Source organism: Chionomys nivalis, chromosome 14 (assembly GCF_950005125.1).
Source record: "Chionomys nivalis chromosome 14, mChiNiv1.1, whole genome shotgun sequence".
NCBI classification, from domain to species: Eukaryota; Metazoa; Chordata; class Mammalia; order Rodentia; family Cricetidae; genus Chionomys; species Chionomys nivalis.
This window is the reverse complement of record NC_080099.1, coordinates 16,748,467-16,773,901: the sequence shown is the minus strand read 5'-3', so window position 1 is coordinate 16,773,901 and position 25,435 is coordinate 16,748,467. Positions and strand designations below refer to the sequence as shown.

The following is a 25,435-nucleotide window of genomic DNA, read 5'->3' as shown; positions in this document are numbered from 1 at the left end:
TTACACGGAAACTGTATTCTTTTAATCACTGCCTGGCCCATTAGTTCCAGTCTCTTATTGGCTAGCTCTTACATATTGATCTAACCCATTTCTAATATTCTGTGTAGCACAACGAGTTGGCTTACCAGGGAAGATCTTAACCTGCGTCTGTCTGGAGTGGGAGAATCATGGCGACTCCTGACTCGGCTTCTTTCTCCCAGCATTCTGTCTGTTTACTCCACCCACCTAAGGGCTGGCCTATAAATGGGCCAAGGCAGTTTCTTTATTAAATGAAAGTAACTCCTCCATCAATAACATTTTTTGCAATGCTTAAAAGACATACTAACTGACATTAATAAAGGCTAAAAGCATTACAGTAACTCCCCTCCCAACAAGTTATTTTCTACTCTGTGTTCTCTACAGTATCTGCAGTTTACTTTCACACCCATGCATGCACACTTACACACACACACACACACACACACACCCCATTTCAGTTTCAGAATTGGTATGTAAAGTTCTGAGTCATTAGTGGAAACCCGGGACGCTCAGGTCCGCTTTCTCTTTCTTGATAGTGTCTTAGCACACCTGTAGGTGTGGAAAGCATCCCTGTCTTGTCCTTTGCCCAGTCAGCTCTACTAAGTGCAGTGCTCGCCCTTGCACACAATCCCTGCCTGCTGAGGCATCACGTCTTGTTTCCAATAGAAAATGGCGGCAGTCGTCAACGTCACGTGGACATGGGTCATCAGTATCAGGAGCTCTCCAGCGCTTCCCCTGTCGGCACTGGTCCTCAGGTTTGACTTACGATCACTCCGCTGAGAGCTAGTATTGAGCTGGCTGCTAGTGAAAGTGTGCACGCCCTTAACGTGCTCTTTGCTGATGAAATATTTTGAACTCTACATTCATCTGGCACTGACGGAGAGCATATGCCATCTCAGTTTGTGTGCAGGACTCAGCCAAGGATTCTTCCTGGACTAGGGAATTAGTAGGAGCCACAGATGTACGTATTCTGTGAGTCCCTACTCTGTGTGGAGGATATTCCACAGTGCTGGTGGTGGAGAGCGGACTCAAGACTGTGTAGCTGACTTGTCTCTGAAGGATTAGCTCTGAATGCTTTGGAATCTATGGACGTTTTCAGTGTAAATTAGTACATTTCCTCAAGAGCGATCTTGGTGTTTAGTGGGTTCTAGGCTCAACGGGAAGAATCAATCCCCAGCTCCACGTCTAAAATATATCCGGTTAGTTCTCATACTTCTTTAGTTCAGATTAAGAATACGCCTACTTAATATTTGATCTGTGTTCTTTATATGGGTCTGTGGGGTTCTAGCATAACCTTTGACACCACTTCATTTACATATCACATGCAGAAAGATGCTTTAGTGATAAGACACGAAAGGAATATTTTAAAGATAGCTGGAGCCACGGAACAAATCCAATGCCGCTTGAATGCTCACTTAGGGTAAAGCTTTCGAGTGCATTGGAAAAGGAGCATTTGTGCATCCGCATTATCTCGTGTTTCTCGGCCCTCCAGGTGACCATGCACACACACGTCTCTGGTCTTGTTTAGCAATACGAAGAACCATAAAAGTACGAGACTCAGAGTTCCTTAAGTTCCAGGTTCCAGGTGGCTTGGAGAACTTCCTATTGTGAGGCCATGAGCAAATGAGGCTCTATCAGCAGGAATTGGATGCTGAGAGTTTCTTCCGGGTTGGGGGGGCGGGGACACTTCCCTTTGTGTCAAACAAGTGAAAATTAGCCCTTTACCACAAAAATATCTCTCTCCTTAAGCTTACAAATATGATCTTCCCTTTATCCCCCTTTGGGGGTAGGTCTTACTCTTCTCTTCTGCTTTCTTTGTTTAAGTGGCCATTACATTTTCTAAGTTGGTACATGTTCTTAGGGCAGAAATGTCTCCTTGAGCCCTGGGTTCCAGCTTTTGCTTTGATTTTTAGCTTTGGCTGGATGGAACTTTCATATCGTGTCGGCTCATTAGTATTTTAAAGAAGACGTAAAAGAAAAAAAAAGGCCTGTTATCCATCATTTTTAGTCTTCTGTGGGAGGGTTATCCAAATATACTAGCCTGCCCTATTTCCAAGAATGGAAATCGAACTCGCTCATTTTGTGGTTCACAAAAATGAGTTCAGAGAGGCCGGTGACTTATTTGGACTACCATGATGGGCATAGCAGAGCCCCTGTTCAAATCTAAGGCTGCTCTCCAACTCCCAGCACAGAGTTTCAAGGTTTGCCCAGTTTCCCGGGTAGTTTCAGCTTCATGGTCCACAAAGTAGAGATGCTAGTGAGCAAACCTCGAAGGGCAGTGAGTGGTTGCTCTGTGGAGAGTTAATATCCTGCCAGTGGATCCTCCCTCTCAGGGTCCACTCTTGTCCGGGTTCTGCCCAGTTACCTTCTGCAGTTTGGCAACAAAGGGTCAGACATTTTAGAATGACTTCACAGAGAGAACCCGGTGAGCTGAGAGCTTCTCAACGGCTTGTTGATTCTCAGAGCAACCCACACATCTGTGAAAGTTGCCAAGACTATCCTAGTTTGGATTGTTATCAGAAAGAAACCTCAGGCAATTGAGCTCATTTCAGGCTTTGAAAGTGTAGTTTCTTTCATCTACTGGTATTTTTGTATCATTCCTTCTGCCCATGGCGTTGTGATCCCTTCCCATGCCCACGGGGAAGAGGTGGCTGGTCATTTGTACACGAGGGGTAGCAGGAGTTGGCTCTTGAGATGTCTTTATCACAGCCATCTTTTTTGTTGTTGTTGTTACCTGGGTCTTTTTCTGTTGTTTTGTTTCATAATTGAGATGTAAACACTTTCTTATACCAGAAATACTATTTTTTTCTTCCCTTTGTGTTTGTTTGATTCAGTAAAAAACTAAAGAACCTCCCGTCTGCTGTATACCATACAAGGTATTGAGAGACAGTTAAGCATGTTTCTTTGCTATAAGATATATTACATATATATTCATCACAGCTTGGGGTGGAGTGTGCATATATCCATAGGGTTATTTGTAGCAGAAATGTCTGTTTAATTAACTATAATATTGAGCCAGCCTCAGTGACTCCACAAGTGTGATTTTTATAGGTAAAATGAATTGCTTCTTTCTATTCTGACTTCTGTTGGGAAAACTTGAATTTTCCATCAAATTAAAAAGCAAGTGTTAAGGCCGGGCGGTGGTGGTGCATGCCTTTAATCCCAGCACTCGGGAGGCAGAGGCAGGCGGATCTCTGTGAGTTCGAGGCCAGCCTGGTCTACAAGAGCTAGTTCCAGGACAGGCTCCAAAACCACAGAAAAACAAAACAAAACAAAAAACAACAACAACAAAAAAAAAACAAGTGTTAATTTTGTTTCCCCCGAATCTTATTCAGATAACTGCATTAAATTTCTTTTCATTTTTGCCAGTATAATAGCTTCTAAAGTTTCTACGTACCTCAAACAAATATCTAGCCCATCATAGCATCTCTTTTGATGAAATTATTAGCTATATTTTATGCTATTGCCTTGTGATTCATTAAAATGTTTAATTTATTTATTTTTGGATATCTATCTTTAATGTCTTATGGATACAGTAGTGGGCAGAAATGTGTTTTATATATATTTGCTCCATCTCGGGGGCAAGAAGGGATATCCTATCTGGGTGTGGGATTGAGAAGCTCATACCACTGAGGTGTTTGCTGGATGCACTCCCTGAATTATGGTCCCACGTGACCTGGGGCTTTGTCTTACTCTGCTGTGTACTCAAACTTCGGGTGCCTTGCTAGCCCCTCTGTGCCTCACTTTTCTCATACATCAAGCCGGCGTGCTATTAGGACAGAAATGCCCGGCAAACGGCTGGTCACCCTTCAGCTTCATTTCCTTTGAGAGGGAAGGAAGAGTCAGGCAAGTTCACCTCATGGCGTACAGGGCACATGTGGCCAGAGATTGCTGTGAAGTTTGCACAAAAACTTACTTTAAGGGGCTGGAGAGATGGCTCGGAGGTTAAGAGCAGTGCCTGCTCTTCCAAAGGTCCTGAGTTCAATTCCCAGCAACCACATGGTGGCTCACAACCATCTGTAATGAGGTCTGGTGCCCTCTTCTGGCCAGCAGGCATATGCACAGTCAGAATATTGTATATATAATAAATAAATAAATATTTTTTTTAAAAAAAAAACTTACTTTAAAATATTGAGGTTTTAGACAGGCATAGTGGTGCACACCTTTAATCCCAGCACTTGGGGGAGGCAGAGGCAGGTGGATCTCTGTGAGTCCGAGGCCAGCCTGGTTTACTTATAGAGTTTTCAGGACAGTCAAGGCTACATAGTGGAGCCCTGTTTAAAAAACAAAAACAAAAACAACCCAATGTTTTTTTGACTTTGTTTTAAATTTAATTCTGTGGGTCTCAAGCATGGACGTTGTAGATGTCAGTGACTGTGCTTTTTTTTTTTTTTTTTTTTGGTTTTTCGAGACAGGGTTTCTCTGTGGTTTTGGAGCCTGTCCTGGAACTAGCTCTTGTAGACCAGGCTGGTCTCGAACTCACAGAGATCCGCCTGCCTCTGCCTCCCGGGTGCTGGGATTAAAGGCGTGCACCACCACCGCCCGGCTGTCAAGGTGTTTTATACCCCTTCTAGGCACAAAGTAATAGTAACAAACCCATGGTAAGGCTGTGCAGCATCCGGCACAGAATGAGTGGTGGTCCGGCGTAGGCCGTGTGCAGATTTCACACAAAGTGAGTCTAGCAAGTACCATTAGGATGCTGTGAGACAGGAGCATGGCATAAATGTGGAGTCAGAGCTTTTCCTTTTTCTGAAGGGTTATTCGCTTGTGCTTAAGAAATATTTGTGTGTACTCATGCGTGTGTATGTTTGCGCATGTGCATGCTCGCGTGCGTGCTTGCGTTCATGCTTGCGAGCGTGCACGCTCATACACAGGCGTACATAGGTATGAGGAAGTCAGAGGGATGTCAGATACCCTGGAGCTGGAGTTTCAGACAGTTGTGAGCTTCCAGATATATATTCAGGTAGTCCTCTGCAAAAACAGTAATTGTTAACCACAAGCTAACTTCCATTATCTGGATAACCAATGTACTCAGTGAGGTAGGCTACTGTCCCGGGGTGTGGGTGCCATTTGTCTTCTGTCTGTAATAGCATAGTCTTCTGCTTCTCACACTCTGCGATGTGTGTGAAAATTACCCGGGACCTGGCGATAAACACTGTTGCCTTTGCCTCACTGGTGAGGTCCAGACTCCGTGTTTGAGATGCACCCTAAGAAGCTGGCTTTGATGTGATCATGCCAAGGAATTCAGATGGCGGTGAATGGACTTGGAGATGAACTGCCTTGGCCTGGTTACCGAGGTAAAACGCTCACATCACTATCAAATCTAATGAAGCTTAGGACAGAGAAGATGTCAACAGATGGCTAAAAAGTAACATGTTTACTTGCTTATGAATTGCCACAACAGACTTTCTTTTCGCATTACATAAATGCATACCCATTTATATAGATTTTTTCCAAGATAAAATACAATTAGAATTCATTGGGTGGTCCTATTTATTGAGTTGGGGGAGAGCTGGTGATTTGTCCTCATCCTCTAGATCTCGTCAGGGAAGATCCTGTTCAAAAGAGAGCAATAAAAGAGAGGAAATAGAAAGGAAGGCCGAGCAGCGTGAGGTCAGGAAACGAGAAAGATGGAAATGGGAGAGGATGGGAAAAGAGCAGTTGGATCTGATTGGGTGGGAATCTCTTTGTGAAGGAACCCAGCCAGTATTTAACCTGTTTTGAAAAAGCTCGACTTCCAGCATTTTTAATTAGTGGCGTGCTTGCTTTTGAAATTGCCCAGTTGGGAATGCTCGAGTTTTGATGTGTTTTATCCGCCGGCTAATTAGCCGGGGCCGGGTTGACCATCATTTCCCATTTATGCGGTGGACAGAAGAGAGGCATAAATGTCTCCTGAAACAGTGCAGCTCAAGTCTGGGTTCAAATCCATAGCCGCAGTGTATTGGGGGAAGAATTCTTGTTAAGTCATAAATTAAATTTCAACGCGTCTTTTCTCGAACTTCTTTTCTTCTCTTGCTGGCCTAGGGTGACTGTGTCTCAGGCATGGTCCATACTTGGGGCAAGAACATTCTTGATTGAAGGGACTGTTCTGTGCCTTTGAAGAATGCTTAGCAATGTTCCTGACCTCTTTCCTAACCTGTGATAGCCAAAATTGCTTATGGGACTTGGCAGTGTCTTTTGGTGGCAAAACTGTCCCCAATGGAGAGTCCCTGGCAGAGCCATATGGTCCATTTTGTCCTTGTCTATCTTATTTGTTTACCCCCCCCTTTTTTTTTGGTAATTGAAAATAGAGAGGTCTGAGCAATACGAAGTCTATGGCAGACAGAGAAAATCAAATCTACCCGTTTCTTGCCTTTTGTCCTTAATTTTAGGCCAGGATCTCCCATCAATCCAAGTTGGCTGTTTCAGGTTAAAAAATAAAAGTCAGGTTATACTAAATGTTTGAAAACCTGCAATGATTGAGAGCTTTTATTTTTAAATCCCCTCCCCCTGAAAATGTTTGTGTTTTATTTAAAAATTAAGAGAACCATGCAGGATACAAACTCACTCGTGTGAAAATCCCTGAGGGTTGTAAATTTCTTCCATGCACTACAGCTCAGTGTGTACAGGATAGGGCAGCATCCTGGGTCGTTAAACAACAGGTTTTGGGAAAGTTTTACACCTTTTCTTTAGGCTTGATATAGTCTCCTGAGCTTTCTTTCTACGCCCTCAGCTTGCAGTGCGCTGAGTCTAACGGGACATCTGCTTGTCATTCCTTGTCTTCTGGAGTGCCAACCAAGAGGCCCTGTAGTTAAGAAAGAGAAAGAGGAGGAGCAGGGGTGGGGAATGGGGCGGGGGGAAGATGACCACAAGAGGGAGAGAAGATGGGGCCAGGAAATAAGGGACACTGAGAGATGGGGGGCGATGAAGATTCAAGCTTATTAGCAGTAAGTTAGTTATTGCTATCCCTTCTCTTAAGATATCCTGTAACACCATGTACTCCTCTGTACCCAAAAATAAGCCAATTAATTATACTGTGATTGCTTCTGCTGATAATAAACTAGCAGTAATAAAAGTAATGACAGTAGGCCAATAAGAGAATAAACAGTATCAGGGAGATGTTTGAAGAGTCAGTATATGGGATTAGAGTTTCGCACCCTCCTCCGATTCTGTCAGGGGATGTTTGTGATGGCCGTCTGTTATCTACCGGGATCAAAAAATATACACAACAAGGAAACTTTTCATGTTTTTAATGGGCCTTTCATCAAAATTCTCAAAGCCATCCTCAAATATAGGTTGATCCTTAGAACTTCCTCGCTCTGCTGTCCTCAGGAGTTCGCTCACAACAGCCGTGAAGAAACGTTCCTTACTCTAGTCAGCAATAGATCTGTGCAGGGAGAGAGTTCAGTTCATCCCACCTCCCTGGTCACTGACTGGGGTCTCTTCAAGCTTGACTTATCAAAATCAAATACTGCCTCATAATCTAATATCAGCTTTAATTTCTACATATCAAATACCAGGATGCGAATTTACTCTGCAGTAGACCATCAGTCATCAACGACCATTTGGGAAGCAAAAATTAGTTTTGAAAGATTATAAAGAAAACAGGAAACAAAGTTAGGTGGATAGGAAAAGGAGGACAAATGGATTTAGAAAGAGTGGGGGCCAGGGTGAATATGATCAAATGCCTTACGTCAAGCTCTCAAAGCAGTGATGATGATGGTGATGATGATGACGGTGGTGATGATGCTGGTAGTGATAGTGATGGTGGTGGTGGTGATGATTATGGTGCTGGTGGTGCTGGTGATGGTGGTGATAGTGATGGTGGTGTGGTGGTGATGATGATGATGGTGGTAATTGTGATAATAATGATGATATTGATGATGATGATGGTGGTGATGATGCCGGTGGTGGTGGTGATGGTGGTGGTGATAGTGATGATGATATTGATGATGATGATGCTGGTGGTGATAGTGATGGTGATGCTGGTGGTGACAATGATGAAGATATCGATGATGATGATAACTGTAATGCTGGATAATGATAGTTGAGGCTATATGGACCATCCTGGGTTTTTTGTTTATTTATTTTCTTAGAAACAGAGGTGTCTCCACAAACTTTAAAAGGCCCCTCTATCTGTGCGCCGTGCTAGTTGGAGGGAACGACTGAAGCCTTCCATTAGTAGTTTGGGTTGCATGTCTGTTGTTTGCTGTAATAAACTGGGCTAGAGAACAGTCAAAATCTAGTCAGATTCTGGCAGTGGAGTTGAAAGTGTCAGTGTGTGCATTTACTTCAGCTTAACTTTCCCTCTGGATTAAAATTGTGTTCATGTACTTTGAAGTTTGTTTTGTTCAAAAGATTTTAATAAAACTTTAAGCGCCAATTCCTATCTCTTATAACGGAGGCTATCGAAAGCTGTGGAGGATAGAAGTAATTTTTATGTGCATACCTCTGGTTCCTGAGGGTCCAGTTCATGTCTGCTGTGAATTTAAATTAGTTAATTTAAGTAGATGGGTCAGAACCCACTGTCATCATGGTAACCCTGTGCCTGGTTCTTAATTAAAGGCAACAGGAGATTAATTTGAAACATTAATTTAAAAGTGCATATACAAAAAGAAAGAATTATTACAAGAAAGCCTAAAGAATTTCTCTCTTGTCCCTAGATGTAGAAGACAGAAGTAGCTCAGGGTCCTGGGGGAATGGAGGCCATCCAAGCCCGTCCAGGGTAAGTATATGTAATCTTTTTTCCCTGGTAAGCAGACATGGCATATATGTAAATTGACTAAGCTTCTCACATGCATCAGGTATACACACACACAAGGGTACACACACAGACACACACCTCTGCACAGATCTGTATAATCAGTTTAACGAGGGCAGCCTTCTGGGATTCTTTGATTTTATTGGTTACCACACCTGAGTTTATACCTGCTGAATTGGTACTGACCCGAAGAGAAACCTTTTATCAAACACACGGCTTTACCTTTGCCAGCCTGTGGTCAAGTGCAATAGAAAGTCATTTGTTGCACGCAGACCAAGCTTAAATAAATCCTAATTTATCCATCATGTGTAGGTATGACTAGATGCCTGAATAACACTTCATGGGAGTCTAACCTATTAGTATGATTTGCATAGCAAGTCTGCATTCGTTTTATTTTGGGGCCATGTTACTGTTCCACCAGGCAGGTCATTGCATATGATGTCTTTAGTACTTTTTTTTTAAGCGCCTCTAATCCCACAGCAGATTTGATTACACACATACAGTGTCCCCAGTTAGAAGTCGACTTAGTGCAGTAAGATGGACATCCGTCCTTCCTGCCTCTCTAGATGGTGCATTCTACTGGGAGGGGACATCTTACTGTACACACCCCCCATCATTTTGCATTGGGAGAGGTCTCTGCTTTGTTTCTGGAGACAGAGGTGGCCCATCAAGCTGCACCAGAGGCTAGTTTAGCCAGTTGTACTTAACACTTTGCACCTGTCCTTGGCACCACGAGCCTCACGCTGGTCTGCAGGGTGCAGCAGGATCTCTAAGCCTACGAGGAACTCGGCTGAGCCTTGGAGCAGCTGTCGAGCTTGACATCCTAATGCATTATATGGATGGGTGGAGGAAATCTTTCCTCCTCCTCCTCCTCATGTTACAGTCTGCACTTGCACAAATAAATCCATCCCTTGACAGCCAGTGGGGATGACAGAATGTCCTCTATTGTTCTGTTCGCTTGGGCTTGCTTAGTTTCTTCTTACACACACTTGGGTGTGGGTCAGTGCAAAACTATAAATATTGAGCTAGATTCTCATAGTAAAATACATTATTAATTTTATATTAGCTTCTTACTATTAATTTCCTACCAGTAGCTCACTTTTAAAACTTAAACTGCCTCACAGTGTGTATGTAGTCTAATTGGCAATCTACTTTCTATTGAATTTTGGCAAACAAAGTCCATTTAGAATCTTCCTGATTTACTTTCAAACTTAGTTTCCAGAAACTGCAAATTTTGTTGAATAAACAAGTCTGTGAAATGACTCAATGAGCAAAGAATGTACCTACCGCTAAGCTTATCAGCTCCATCCTCAGGACCTACATGGCAGAGAGAGAAGTGACTCCAAGCTGTCCTTTGTCCTGCATATGCTGCGGCACACGTGTGTGTGAGACACTCCACCCACCACACACATACAAAGTAATAAGTATAATTTGAAAAGAAAAACAAGAAATACATTGGTAGGACTTGGGAAATAGGTTAGTCAGCAAAGAGCTTGCTCACAGTCATAAGACCTAGGGTTTGATTCCTATAATGCATTGGTAAGAAAAAAAATCCAGGGGTGGTATTGTGCACTTAAAATCCCAGCACCTGGGGCTTACTGACAACTTAGTCTACCCTAATCTGTGCATTTTATGCCTAAATTTGCCTTCTGGCATCCACACACAGGTACCACACACACACAGATGAATCCATACTCCCACATGAACACACACACACATGACACATACACACACATGAATATGTAAATGCGTACAAAACACATATTGCTGAATGATTTGAATCTCCATCTTATCGTTTAAATTTCCAAGTCCAGGGGTTTCCCTGTCTGTAGAGTCACGCTAGGTGACCTCGCTGTGTCCTTTTTCCTCCCATTACTCACTGCCGGTCCTAGCTTCTATGCACAGTACTGTACTGACAATTAAGTTCGATCATGTGTTTTAAGTTTGTAGTGCACTCTCTAGGATGAGGGCATTTCATAAATAATAATGAGCATTGTACAGTGCCTGGGTGGGTCCTTAGTGGAAGACGTTTAGGAACAAATTAACACTCTAGCAGGATTAGAGTCTAGCGTCATCCTGGTTAATTTTTTTGTAAATGAAGAAAGGTGAGGGAGAGCGCAGTCGCTCGTCCCAACGGCCTCGATCCTTCCACACTGAAGTGATGTGACTTTTTGTTGTTCTTATAGCATGCATCTTTCATGTGTGGGCAGATTCTGCCCTTTGGCTAACATACCAAACTGATACCTCTGAGTAAATTTGACTTAGACTTTATGGACAGTTCAGCCAGCTGAGCAGACACTTCCCCCACCCCCTTTCTGGTCACTTGATGCTCTTTAATAGGCCGAGATTTAAATCAAATAACACAGGAGATTTTAACTCTTTCTTAGATGTTATTAAATTACTCCATGGAATTTAAGTGGTTGGAAAGATTACAAACAAGGTATTAATTTTTAAATTCCCAACATAAGGAGATCACTATTATAGTGAAACATTTCTTCAGAAATGTTTACCCTTAAAATTGTTTTGGTGTGGCGTGTTTTGTTTACCTGCATAAACACTGATTTAAGCTGAAGCTTTAACCTTTATGTATAACTGGGCGTGAGTGTGTCTATGAAGATGGGTAAGGACGTATACACGTCACTACTCGGATCTAGAGGTCAGAGGGACAGCATTGTAGGGTGGTTTTTTGGTTCCTCCACTTTTTCACGGATTCTGCAGGTTGAACTCAGGTCTTCGGGTGAGTACAGCGAGCACCTTTGCCTTCTGAGCCGGCACACAGGCCCGGTCCTGAAGCTTTGATGTTCATCCTAGTGCGGTTTGTTACCCTTCACAGGCTTGCGTGTTCATTACTAACATGAGGAGCCGTCCATTTCACAGCTGCAACAGCAGCTAAAATAAAACACCGAAACGTTAATACTGCAAGCTAAGTGCTGATCAGACACCCCTACCTTGCTTTTCCAAGAGGCAATTCATTGCAGACTATGAATCATTTCTCTTACTTGAACATAAGTTTTGAGAAGGAATAACTTTTGTTATATGCAGTTTACTTGATGAGCGTATGCTGTTTGACATGTATTATTTAATTTAATAATGTCAATAATTCCATGAAGTTGGTAGCATTATCATTATATTAAGATTTCGCAGCTATGACTTTGGGAAACATTTGAATTCTTTCGCCTACTGTTCATATGAAGGTGGAAGCTCTGACAGCGAGATCTCATGGGCAGTAATAACCGACTCCAGTTTCTTTTTGTAGGAAAGGTTTCATTATTGAGGTGTGTTTATAAGGTGTGTCACATGAAGAGACTTTCTCTGTTATCTTATTTACAGAACTATGGAGATGGGACTCCCTATGACCACATGACCAGCAGGGATCTTGGGTCACATGACAATCTCTCTCCACCTTTTGTCAATTCCAGAATACAAAGTAAGAAAAGTTTTATTTTATCATGTATTTTTGGAAAGCTCATGTTTGGGCAAGGAATGGGAAATGTGCCACAGACAGACATTCAGTTTTAGGAGTTGGGTCAGTCAGTTCGTTTACTATAGTGCTCTTAAATGATAGAAATAGCATTCATAATTAGAAAATAATATGACTATGAATGTTGGCAAACATATCGACAAGCACTAAGTTTTTCAGACATGAAATTGAAGATTTTCAGCGATACAGGATCCATGTAGACGTTTGTCTTCCTTAGACATAAAGTGTCGCTATCAGTAGTTTTCTCAGTATATACTAAAGAAGTCGAAGTGACAAATATTTGTAATAAAATATTTGGCTTCATGATTGACAAAGACGTGTGTAGTCAGAGTAACCCCTTCAAGTTGAGTTGTATGTTCTGGTTGAGGTTTTGTCATGCTGTGGATTTTGGGCTGACTGTCTAGGTGAGCGGTTCTCAACCTGTGGGTTGTGACCCCTTTAGGGGTCACATAATACATATCCTGTATATCAGATATTTACACTATGATTCATAACAGTAGCAAAATTACTGTTATTAAGTAGCAATGGAAATAATTTTACGGTTGGGGGATTACCATCACATGAGGAACTGTATTAAAGGGTCGCAGCACTAAAAAGGTCGAGAACCACTGCCCTAGATAGACCTCATTCTCTATCACTTTACAGAAGCTGCTTGCGTTCTGAGTCTGTCTGCAGATTTCCATTGCACCCTACCTTCTGGCTGTGTTAGCATGTTTCTCTGCTTCTGACTACTCAGTTGGGATGTTTGTTTAGCAGCAGTGAACCTGAGCAATGGGAAGATAATTCATAATGACTTAAGCGGTCCCAGTAGCTGGCTACTTCAGTTTTGATGGAAGATAACGATCTTTGTTCTAGTAAATGTGAATTCTTTACAATATTAGAAACACTTTCAGATGGGCCAAATTCATTCATAAATCTTTTGATAAATGAAGTTCAATCTCATGATACAAGCTGTTGCACCAATCTCCAAGGAAAATACTGATCAATAATTATATTGTACGGAAACTGTAATTGCAAATGCTTTTCAAGAGTGTCCTGATTTCACACCTTAAAACTTTGCCATTTCCTTAAGATGTCGAAGGTTCTTTAATCTCAGTCTTATTTTTTTTTTTAAATTGCCATCAAATCAGGTATTTAACACAAAGTTGTCTTTAGTGGGTAGCATCAAGTTTACGCCTTTGAATGTGTTCCCTGAGTACCATGAGATGCTATTATTTGATCTAGGTTCTTGGTTTTGGTAGTTTTTTTTTTTCCACCCTTCAAAAGGATAAACCTCATAGTGAGGTTTTAATTGTTAACTAAAGCAGGAGTCCCAGGTTCTTCTCAGTTATTGGTGAAAAATGCGACAGGCTATTTGTCACTTAGATTTTATTGGGCAAGTTTAGACTCTTTGGTGCCCATAGCCAGGATTTGAATACTTGGCTCTTTGCTTCTCTGTTCATTTTTACCTAACTGTTTAAGATGAAGTCAACTATAAAGTTATAAAGGTGACCTAAGAACTAATGTGAAAAGACTATAGAAACTTCATTTGGAAAAGTCTAAAATTAGTCTCTGATGAGCTGAAATGGTACCTCAAATATGTAAGTCACTGGTGTTTAGAAGTTTGGTGTGTATGTGAACAAGCTGAAAGAGCAGTTAGAGGGGTTAATGTTTCAGAACAAGGCGAAGCATACAACGGTGTCAAATAGCCGCTGTTCTCTGTGTTTCTTCGTGGACAGCTGCTTCACGAACTAGTTTTTTATCCAAATTATTTAAATATAAGTGGGCTGACACTCCAGACATGGTTCTTTCTGCGTGGTTGTTGTTTAAGTTGAAACCCCATGTCAGCTTCTCTCTTTCACCCGTCTGCCTTCCTTTCCTTAACCTCTGAGTCATAAAGGCTAAGACAGAGTCCCGCATTGTGATGAGAAAGACTGCTGGGTGGGCGAGTCTCCTGCCCACTGTTCCCCGAGCAAAGGCTTCTCTGTTAGATAAGCTGTCTGGCCTGAAACATAGTTCTTTATTGTTTACAAACCGCGACATTTTCCACCTCAAGCAGATTTTTGCACAGAAAAGAATTGTGCTTGGGCTAAATGGTTTATCTGACATTAACAGCCAGTGTCAGACTCGGGTCAGAGAGGTCACCCTCAGAGTGAGAGGTCACTGTGCAGTGTGCAGAGAGACACAGAGAGAAAAAAAGACTTTGAAACAAGTCTGGGATGCCTAACATTTTTAGTCTAGAGAAGAATTAGAAGATATTTGTAAAGAGCTAAGGATGCTGATGCCTTGAACACTCTTGACTCCCTCTCATTTCTCGCATCCTGATTGGCTTGCCCATCCCACGGCTTGACTCTGGGATGAGAGGTTGTCTTTGAGTTTGGCCAGGGTGCTGAAATGGCCCTGTAAGATGAGCCCACTTGGGTGTTATGCTTTTTTACTTTTGTTATTTTAATCATAAACAGGATGTGATTTTCAAAAGGTTAAAGACAAGCAGTTTGCAAACAGAGATGAAGGAAAGACCCCTGGCAATCCAGCAGTTTAACCCTTAAACTACAACCATGGAATCTGGAATGTTCGTTATGTTTAACTTATATTCTAATGCCGTCACCTTGTGAACATTTTTCCTTACACCCAAAGAGGCTCTTGGCATCTACTAAAAGCTTTGGCAGTGGTCTGCTCTAGAATCTTTAACTGGTTTTCATTAAAACTACAAAAGATTTCTTTATATTTCAAAGACTTCATTCTGCCATGTCACATTAGGGTAAAAGCTATAGCATCGGAAATAAATCAGCCACTTTATTAGAGCATATTCTCTATTGTCAAATCAATCAAGTCTGTGACTGAATTAGGCGTCTGCTACAGAAATAAGTGACACTAATTTTACGGGAAAGAGTTATTAACTGCAGATGACCTGATTTTTTTTTTTTGGTAAACTGTTTACTTATGAAGTTTTATTATTTCAAAGAAAGGAAAGATCACTGCATCCCCATTCCTTTTCTGAGTGCATTATTATGCTCCGTTTTTTTTCTTACGGCAATATGCTATTTTAGTGACGTGATAATGTAACATGCTTGCTCATAAACTTCTTTATCACAAAGTTTTTTTATTTGATAAATGTTACAATTTTGGTAAAATAAAATTTCTATGTGGTACCAAAATAGGACAACTCAGTCCATTTGTGTCATAATCTCAAAGTTGTTGCCAAATGGGATATAACTGATAAGAATAATAAAAGTGACCTTATCATTTTTCTTTATAAATAAAATTTGTTAATCTGAAAGTAGTACCCTGTCTCATGATTGTGAAGTCCCTAATGTAGATGAGCACATGTTTGTCTATGCATGGGTGCACACGGTCACACACATGTGCCTGTTATGTCATGAGAACCAATGGCCCTTCTTGGCTGCAGGTTATCTTTAGGAGAGACCTGTTGTCAGTCTGAGGTTGTCATACACGCATTGTTATTAAATCATGTTATGTAAACCTGCAAAGGACATATAACTAGTCAAAAAGCAAGCTTCTGCTAAAAAATGACTAGGAATGGCTTTTTTGTTTTGTTTGCCTTGGGGCAGGCTATGAGGGATTGACAGACTGTAGTACATTGGTCGGTTATTAGCCTCGTCTCACACTTCACGATAGCCGTGAACTAACTTACTGCCTTCCTTGGGGACATAGCCAACTTGCCTTAGATATGAGCCAGTGCACTGATTTGTATATAGGAGAGACACGCCATGCCTGGTTCCTGTGATTATTAATGATATTAACATACTTTTCATCTGTTGAAACGTGCTCACGGTGTTGTTGAAGCTGTTTAATCAAACCTTCCCAGGTGGTCAGCTGAGTAGCTTTTGGAACATGCTAGCAGGACAGGGGGCCATAATTTTGAGACCCATTGTCTGTAAGAACATTGTCTATATGATCTAGAACTGTTTGAAAATCCTGGCATGAGTGTATTCAAAGAATATAGATTTTTTTCAGAAGTATTCTGTCTGTAAAATTTTGTTCCTGTCTATCTATATTAAAACAATGAACTTTGTTTTACCAAGCATCAACCTTTTGCAAGTAATTGTCTTACTTTTTTTTTTTTTTTATAATGGTCGATGGGATATTTTTCAGCTTAAAGTCTTTGGTCTGAGGACGGATGGAAGCATCCATTTTCCGTCCGTTGTTCTAGAGTCTCAGTAGAAAGCCCCACTGGTGGAGGCTAAGTGGGCCTGTTACCCTGTGAGGTTATGTTCATGAACTGGCGAGAGGAGGCCCTGAAAAGTGACACTTTCTGACAGTTGCCTGTAGCGTCCTGTCAGCTGCTTCAACTTTCACATGTTCCAGCCCGAGTGGCTTGGTTTCCTAGCTGTGGTATGTGTGTCTAGTCCTTAGTCACACTATCCCAGGCCGGTGAATAGCTCCCCACCAGCGTCACTGCTTTTAACCTAGCTCAGCGGAACATTTTCCTGTGGGATTAGATGAAGGATTCGGGAAGAACCGAAGAAGGCTGCTGGCTTATGGGGTGACCTTTGAGTCTCATCTGGGCTAGCTGTTGGTATTTTGATTTGGTTACTGTGGCCATATTGTGGCAGCTGCTGGCTCATTATAATTCAGTTCCACTGCTCTGTTTGCCTAGCAGGAATATTTCGGTTTGTATTACTTCAGAGTGTTTCATGCCTACCGTGAGTTTACCCCAGCATAAAGGCGGAGCGTTGTGAGTTTTCCCACCCCAGTGGCAGAGGCAGGTGACAGAGGCTTCTTATAAAACCACACATACAAGAATGCGCTGAGGTGGCGTTTCTTTTCAGCGAGAGATGGAAAACACCCAGTGAACTGACTTTTATGAGGAAAACTGTTTTTGCAAATCTCCATGTGCAAAGGGAAGAATGACCGCAAAGAAAGAGCATCTTTTCAAAGCATGGGTAGTTTCACTAGCCCACGCAGGCAGATGGGTTTTTACTAGCCCACTAGGTCAGATGTAGAAATGTAAATATTAATAAACAGCAAAAGCCAACTCTGGAAGGTTTGTGCACTTTCAATGTATTCTGAAGCAATTAGATGAACAGGCTGCTTGCACGTTTATTAATGTTGGAATTCGTTCTTGAATGCCTTCTTCTTTCTTTCTTTCTTTCTTTTTAATTATTATTATTACTATGTTGCTTGTTCTGGAATTGAATTCATCACAATTAGCCTTACATATTTTAGCAAGTGCTCTACCACAGTGATAAACTCCTAGGCCTAGTGTCCAGGTGTGTGTGTGTCTGTCTGTCTGTCTGATGGCATTTCTCATCTTGTGTTGTCTGGTTGTCATCCGTTATATGTTGGGCTGATAATATGGTGTCTGCAATTATGGATAGAAGGAATCTCTAACAGTTTTCTTATTTGATTTTAGTTGCTTTGCCTGAGAGTATTGATCCTTTTAACATGTTCAACCGTCTTCCTGGAACACTGAGAGCTGTGACAATTTAGGAGTAAACAGGGATTTTAGCAGCTCAGCTGCTGTAGTAAGAGAACCTGAGTCCACTACTCCTTTGCTACATTGCCTGGTGTGTTCAAGACTTCCTGTTTTCACCTCCTTTAGTCAAGGGAGGAAGAGCCCTTTGGGCAGTCTCTGTGACAATTTTCTAATGTAATGGTCCTTTGCTTTCTTGCTTGAACCATTTGTGGCTTGTATTTTATCATTAGAGATATTTGTTTCATTCTTGTTTCAAATCCCTTCATCCATATTTTATTACTACCACCTTCAAGTAGCATACATAGGACTTCTATTTTCCACATTCATTTAAAAAAAAACTTTGAGAAACTTGCTGGGCACTTGTCTTAAATCCCACCACAGTGGTGGCGCATGCCTTTAATTCCAGCACTTGGGAGGCAGAGGCAGGTGGACCTCTCTGTGTTCGAGGCCAGCCTGGTCTATAAGTGAGTTGCATGGCAGCCAGGGCTGTTACACAGAGAAACGTAAGCTTCAAAAATCCAAACATGAAAAAAAAAAGAAAGAAAAGAAAGACATTTAATTTTGTGTGTGTGTGTGTGTGCACTTGTGGGGTATGTGTGTGGTATGTATATACCACAGTGCATGTGTGAGGTCATGTGGGAGTTGGTTCTCTCCCTCGCACCTGTGTTTCATGACTTGAATTTGCTCATCCAGGCTTGGTGGCAAGCGCCTTTACTTTCTGAGCCCTTTTCCTTGCCCCAAATGTAAACTTCCAAGCCTGGCCCCAGCTAAATGTTTCTTCTGTATCTCCACTTATCCCAGCTCTGTAATTAAGGAATGTCTAGAGGAAAATAGTAACTCAGTCAGTTGAATACCAGAGAAAGGGTGTTCTGCTGTAGACCACTTCTCAGGATAGCAATACAGGACCTCAGCAAATGTTCTTAAATGATCCAAGATAAAAGTAACCCCAGAAACCACATATATAAAGTTTAAATGCCTTTAAATTAGAGTCTGTTCTAGATCCTACTAAACTGGAACGAAAACCCTGTACCAGAACCAGATTGGTTGAAATTCAGTTTTTGTTTTATAGTTGTATACCTTCTGCCGTCGTACATAATATGCTCCCTTTGTTAGTGGATGGTTCATAGTATGGGGTGGCGGATTTCCATTTTCAATATCCATGCCACAGATTGTTTGATGTGTAAGAAGAAGTAGGTGAAATCAATAATATTTTGAAAAGCCATTGAGGAAGTCGATGGTTCCCAGCATTCAGATAACTCACTTCCTGCTGTCCAGTCAACAGTCACCCCTGTTGCTCTTTTCCATGGTCTCGCTTCCTTTGTTCTGGTATCTTCTCTGTCATAAAATGCGACTCTTACTGTGCCCATGGAAGACTTCCACAGTCAGAACAGGTTTACAAAAACTGCCTTTATGAGAGTTAGAAGAACTCATAACCAGAAAAACGTGCCTTGAAAACTGTGGGCATGGGGCTGGAGAGGGTTCAGCAGTTAAGAGCACTGGCTGCTCTTCCAAAGGACTCACGTTCAATTTGTGTTCAATTCCCAGCACCCACATGGGAGCTCACAATCTAACACCTTCACACCAATGTCCACAAGATACATTTAAATAAATTATTTCTTTAAAAACAGAAAACTGTGGGTAACAGAGGCACGTGGGTCCCTGAAGGGCCGGGGAGAATTCTTCTATTCAACGCTACTCACTCTAGCTGGGTTTGGTAATCTCAACTCTGAGAATCCCAAGTATCTTGAGCTTGGTTGTGAGATAACAAGAAAGAATGAGAAGAAGTTACTAATTCTGAAAGAAAAAAATCATTTAAGATTCACATGCAAATAATGCATTTATGTCCAATAGGAATATTTGTGCTCAATATACTGGAAAATTTGGCTAATTTAGGTGACTTAGTTGTTTTTTCTTCTTCCTAAGTTTGGTCCTAGCTACTGCTCAGATGTATTTGCAGGTCTGTGGTTTCATGGCTGGTGGCTCTGCGATTCTTTTGTACTTAGTGTTGTCTCAAAATGACTCACAGCTTCTGGTGTCAAGATTGGGAAAGGTGGGTTTAGTAGTTCCTGTTCTTTTCACCCCTGGATCTCTGATACCCTATCGGTCTCTGGCTTTGAGGATGGGGTGGATGATGGTTGTGTATGTAGAAACTCTATAGCCTCTCTGGTGCAGACAGATAAAAGAAGCGTGTAGAGAATTTATTTGATTTGATTCATAGAGTTTATTTTTTGAAGTCATCCTTTTTTAGATATATTTATTTTTATGGGTATGAGTGTTTTTGCATGCATGTAACATGCATGTGACTGGAACTTGCTGAGGACAGTACAGGGCAGTAGATTCCCCTTCAGCTTGAGTTAGGATAACTGTGAGCCACTATTTGGATGCTGCCAACTGCTCTGCAAGAGCAACAAGTGCTCTTAATTGCGGAGCCAGCTCTTCTGTCACAGAAGTATACATTTTAAAGAAAAACGTATGTACTTTTTCATTCAGTAATTTTGAAAACCAAAAGCAAAATTTTCTGTAATAAAGTATAAAAGTGTGTTTCAACTCAGCTTGGGTCAGCAAATAAATGAGCACACAAGACAAATTGATGTGAGTATCAATATTAAAAGGCATTGCACTGAGTTTGGTGCTGGCGTTTCGGGCAAGTCGGTAGGCAGCCATTCTTACTTTATGTGTCTGCATTGACCAAACCTTGTTCTTTATGCCTCTGGCTTTCTCTTTACCCTGTACAGAGTATTTTGACCACATGGTAGTTTAAATGTAATTGGCCCCCATAATCTCGTAGGGAGTGGCACTGTAAGGAGGTGAGGCTTTGTTTGGGTGATATGGCTTTTTTGGAGGAAGTGTGTCACTATGGGCGTGGCTTTGAGGTTTACTATGCTCAGGATACTGCCCAGTATGTCAGTCAACTTCCTGCTGCATGCACGATGTAGGACTCTTAGCTCCAGCACCACATATGCCTGCATGCTGCTACCCTCCTCACCATGATGATGATGGAGCGAACCTCTGAACTATGAAGGAGCCACCCCAGTTCTTGATAAGATTTGCCGTGGTCATGGTATCTCTTCACAGCAACAAAAGCCCTAATTATGACTGTGAAATAGCCGGCCTACAGTTTCAATTACTAGCTTCTACCTTGTCTTTTTGGTGTTCTCTCTGGTAGAGATAATTGTCAATCTTAAATTGACCCACTTCCCGTTACACCCATGCAGTAGAGGCTTGGCACCCTGAACGTGCCACTGCAAGTGATAGGCAGGGAGACCTTCCTTCCAGAGGATTCACCTCTAGCACGTTGTTATGCACACTGAAGCAGGTAGAAAAGAATGTCCATCCTGTGTGGCAGGGTGCAGGTCCCTCTTTTCATTTCACATGTACATAATTTTGCTTGCTGATTTTTAATGTGGAGAATTAGGTGTGCCAAAAGACATTTAATTCTGGACAACATGCCAAGACTGAATAAAATTGTGAGGCCAGGCTCCAACTTTTGGCCCAAAGTTTTCCAGTCCTGCTGAACAGTACTGTGTGGCATGAGTCAGGCCAGGAGAGAACACAGGCGGCGGGAAAGACTTTGTGTCTATAAACATAAACAGGTAGTGGACTAAATGGTGCTGTCTTTATTTAGTAGTGAACTTCTTCTTTGTAGTCTTCAGGGGAAAGACGGTGTCTGAGAGTTTTGCATATCATGTGCCTCACAGCGTTAACCAGCACACCACTTCTACACAGACTCTGGACTTGGGGATCAAACAATACATTTCTTTAATAAACACTGTGGAGGGTGTAGTATTCCATTGTATGCCTGCGGAAGCCAGAGCACAGAGAGCTTTGAGGAGCTGGTGTTCTCCTTCTTCTGTGTGTTCCAGGAGTTAAATTCAGGTGTCAGGCTCGCACAAGCAGTCCCGCTAAGCCAACTTATTGGCCCCCTACACACCAAATTTCTTAAAAGCTTTCATTGTCCCTCAAACCCGGGACAGTTATTACCACCGTGTCTACTAAAAGTGTGTCCACCTTAGGGAATCTGTGGATGCTCCATAAGCGAGGCTCTTGTCAGTGTTCTCATGGTACTTCCTGAGGACCCGGAAAGCTGCCATTTTAAGCACGGAATGACTCAGGAGATGTCATGGCATCTGCCTGGCTCTGGGAGTGGTACGGCAATGCAGAGATACACATCGGTAGCCTTTTTTGGTCCTGGTTATGAATTGAAAAGATAGCCGCTTTGAGTCATGAATGACAGCAGTTTAAAAATACTTTTGTTTTCTACTGTGGACGGAGCAGAAGGCAGGAGCAGGTGGGCATGGAGTAGTTTTTGCTCAGCCCCTGAGACATCGACACCCAAGTGGGAGGGCTCCTTTCTTAGCCTGTCCACAAAATCCTTTATTCTGTGCAATAAGCTCCTCGTTGCGACAGCTTTGTTAAATTCAGATGTGTCCCTTTGTGAAGTATTTGCCTCCAGCTGTTTTCCTTTCCATTTTAAAGGTTCTCAATTTCACCTTTTCACACAACTGAGACGCCCTCATGTTGAGTCAAAGAGACTGGCCAAAAGCTAGGCTTATTCTGCTGCAACTGAACTGTGGAGGCGCGACTAGAGCGAGGCTTTTCATCAGTGGTGCCTTGACAGACCCCTTCCATGTGCTTGGCAATGCCCTGGAATGTCTCCGCTCCATTTGTCTCTAAAGAGTGGCGCCCCTATGTGGAGTTATCCTGTCCTTCCTTGACTGTTAAGAGTTGCTGAGGCTGGCGGAACCATGTAGTATGTTTGAGCAGAGCTGACTGGCTGGCTCTCATTTCCTTCCCTTTTGTAGAACATTAGACCCAGGAGCCAAACAGTAAAATGTTATGGGGTGCATACTGAGCCGACCAGTGTAATGTGATGTGTATGGGACATAGGGAAGAAAATTTTTTGTAGATGGGATTCAAATACTTCGTCTTCTCATTGATTGCTTATTAATTGCTTCTTTATTTCTTGACATATGTTTATTAATGGGAAAAATGAGGAGACATCGTTGTAAATTGCTATAAAATACAGGCTTTAACTATAAAAAAAGATAACATCAGAAAATTTTGTGTGGCTTGAACATAACACAAAATATTCAGTATGTGGGAAGTGGTGTGTGGTGGGTCAAGCCAGGACTCTGGACTCTGGTCTCTGAGTACATCATGCTTTGACTGTCTGACTTTGCTCAAAACTTCTTAGTGCTTATGATAGAATTTGTCAATGTGAGTAGATGGTCTGTGTCTGGATGAAGTAAACTGAAAGCCACCTGGGACTTAACATTCTGTTAATGCAAATTAATGCTATGCCTACTATGGCTTGACATGTGCTGTTTTTCTGCTTCTTGGGGCTGAACACTTCAAACTTGAGTATAGTGTAGTGAAGTTTGGAGGAATGGGGGAATGATAAATTATGGGCTCTATTAAGGCTGAATGTAAATAAAGAGGGTATACTACCTGGTGACATTTGGTAAAGGAAAGAGAGACAAAGAAATCGAAGAAGGTGGAAGACACATAAAAAGCTATTTTTACTGTTCTCATTCCAGAATATGATTGTCCAGCATTGTATTGGAAGCAGTGGCCAAAGTCTCAGTAACTACTGGGCACTAATTTCTGTGCCTTTTACTTACATTGGCTGCCTGGACCAATTGTATTCTTAACAGTTCAACTAGCAAATCTAAATGCGTCAGATGCAAACGTAAATACTCTGTGTGGGTTCTACTTAACTGGGCAGTACTTGCCACAGAGGGAACTCCACTAGTGCCTCTGTCTTCTTCCGAACTTGCAGAATGTTTGGACGTGTGCCTAATATCCATATCTTTGGAACTTTTAACAACTGGTCTCTTAAGAGAATTAAATATACAATTTCTTTAGTTGCTAGTTTTTATTTCATTGTAGTGAGTTTTCCTATTCCTTCCTTGTGATGACCTCAGAAACATGAACTGAAAATTAACATACAGTAATTACAAATATTTTCACTCTCCTGGCTAACCACTTCAGTAAGAATGGGCCATCACGGTGAGCTACTTGTGGGGCAATTGGTCTCTGGGAGCTAACTGTTGTAAGAAATTAACCTGAAAAATAGTTCAGAAAATGATTTTGCGATCTTGAAAGAGACCTTTTCTTTTTCCCCTTCAGTTTCCATTTTTTCTTGTAAGGAAATAATGAATACCTGCTAGGAATGGGGGGCATCCTTAGGGGTGAAGACCTACTAGGCGTGGGGGCATCCTCAGGACAAACCAGTACAACATACTAATGCTTTCCTAGGAAGAGCCCTCATTAACTTGGAAGCAAATTGACAGCCAAACCAAAGAAAATGGCCTTACTCACAGTCTTCTTCAAGTATCCAAATGGTTAATAAGATTTTGTGGCTGATGTTTCACGAGCTTTATTTGGTTCTGAAGGAAAAATTTATGGCTTTTCTCTCAGCTGAGCTGCTGGTAGTTTACTGGTGGAATTGAGTTCACACCTGTTCTAGCATCAAAGGAATCCTCTTTGTGACTTACACATCCTTGGAGCAGACGAGAGAGGACTCTAGTCCTGCACAGTCGTTTCCCACATTGTTGTTCCGTTTCCCAGCTCCCCACTCTCCTACAGGTATGTGGCTGTAGGAAGGCACTTGGTCTTGCAGTTGGCAGTGGGTCTTCATTAACACTGCAAAGTGTGCATATGGGGAACTCTTTGCGTTCTCTAAGCCATTTACCTGTTCCAGACACGGTCTGTTAGTCAGGCAACTTCTGATAGCTTCTCCGAGAGCTCTAGTTAAAGGGAAGCCTGTGTGAAATGGTATACACTTAGGTAGGTAATTAATAATTAGGGTGGGCGTCTAAGGTCGTAATAGAATATATATCAATGTCAGTTACCTCTTAAGGCCACATCAGCAGAGATCACCTTCCTTCGCCCCAAGTGTTCCTCTCTCCAAAACAACAAAATGCTTCCTGTCTGCGTAGAACATGTTCACGGCTGAAGGAGGACTAATTTCCTTGTCAGTCAGTGTTTCCCATGGTCACTGTGATCAGGTAACACATCTCAGTGGTCAAATTTAAAGAACTCACCTAATTGGTAGTATTTTTTTTTTTTTTTTTGGTGTCAAACATCTAGGAAAGGATATTTTGGGTACATTCTAATATTTAGAGGCCATTCGTTTATCCAAGGAACTGCCTTTACCCTTCCACACCCCCCCATGCCCCATCAACAATCGGGTTGTTGTTGTTAATTTGGTACCTTCAGCACAGTAGTTATTTAGAGACAGAGGCAGGAGTTTTTTTCCCCCAGTGGCTAAGTTGGAAGGGGTAGAGATGATGAAATTGATTGCAAGTTCAGTTTTGGGCTTGGCTGTGTCATGAGCGGATTTTACACCTCATGGCTTAGCTGTCTTGATTTCAGGCATAGAGGAAATGCTCCCTGACAGCAGCGATGGAAAGGGCAAATTATATATTTGTGAAAGCATAGGGAGTCGCTTACTGCTTGAAGAATTGCACTGACTGCTGGATAAGGAGACATTGATGTTGCCGAGATGCCTGCAATGGCTGGATGTGGTGGCTTGTACTTCTCATCCCAGCCTCCTCCAGGAAGCAAAGGCCTGTGAGCTGGAGGCCAGCCCGGTCTCTGTACTACACGGTGAGATCCTGTTTCAAAATAAGTCAAGACAAAACTAACCAAAATGCTCCTTAAAAAATAAAAAGTTCTCTACAGTGATACAGTCCGCAGTATTTGTATGTTTGGAAACCATCTGTACAAACTACATTTATACTGGCTGGCTAAGATAACGAATGCCGACCTTTAG

The 25,435-nt window shown here is 42.0% G+C and overlaps 1 protein-coding gene across 7 annotated transcripts in view; it reads left to right on the top strand.

Moving 5' to 3' along the window:
* Tcf4 (transcription factor 4) overlaps nucleotides 1-25,435 on the top strand; it is a 346,529-nt gene that overhangs the window by 111,948 nt on the left and 209,146 nt on the right. For all 7 annotated transcript variants that reach the window (XM_057789126.1, XM_057789130.1, XM_057789127.1 and 4 more), the window contains 2 exons: nucleotides 8,661-8,722; nucleotides 12,089-12,185. In XM_057789126.1, coding sequence (XP_057645109.1) covers nucleotides 8,661-8,722; nucleotides 12,089-12,185 — 159 coding nt within the window. The remainder of the gene's footprint in view (nucleotides 1-8,660; nucleotides 8,723-12,088; nucleotides 12,186-25,435) is intronic.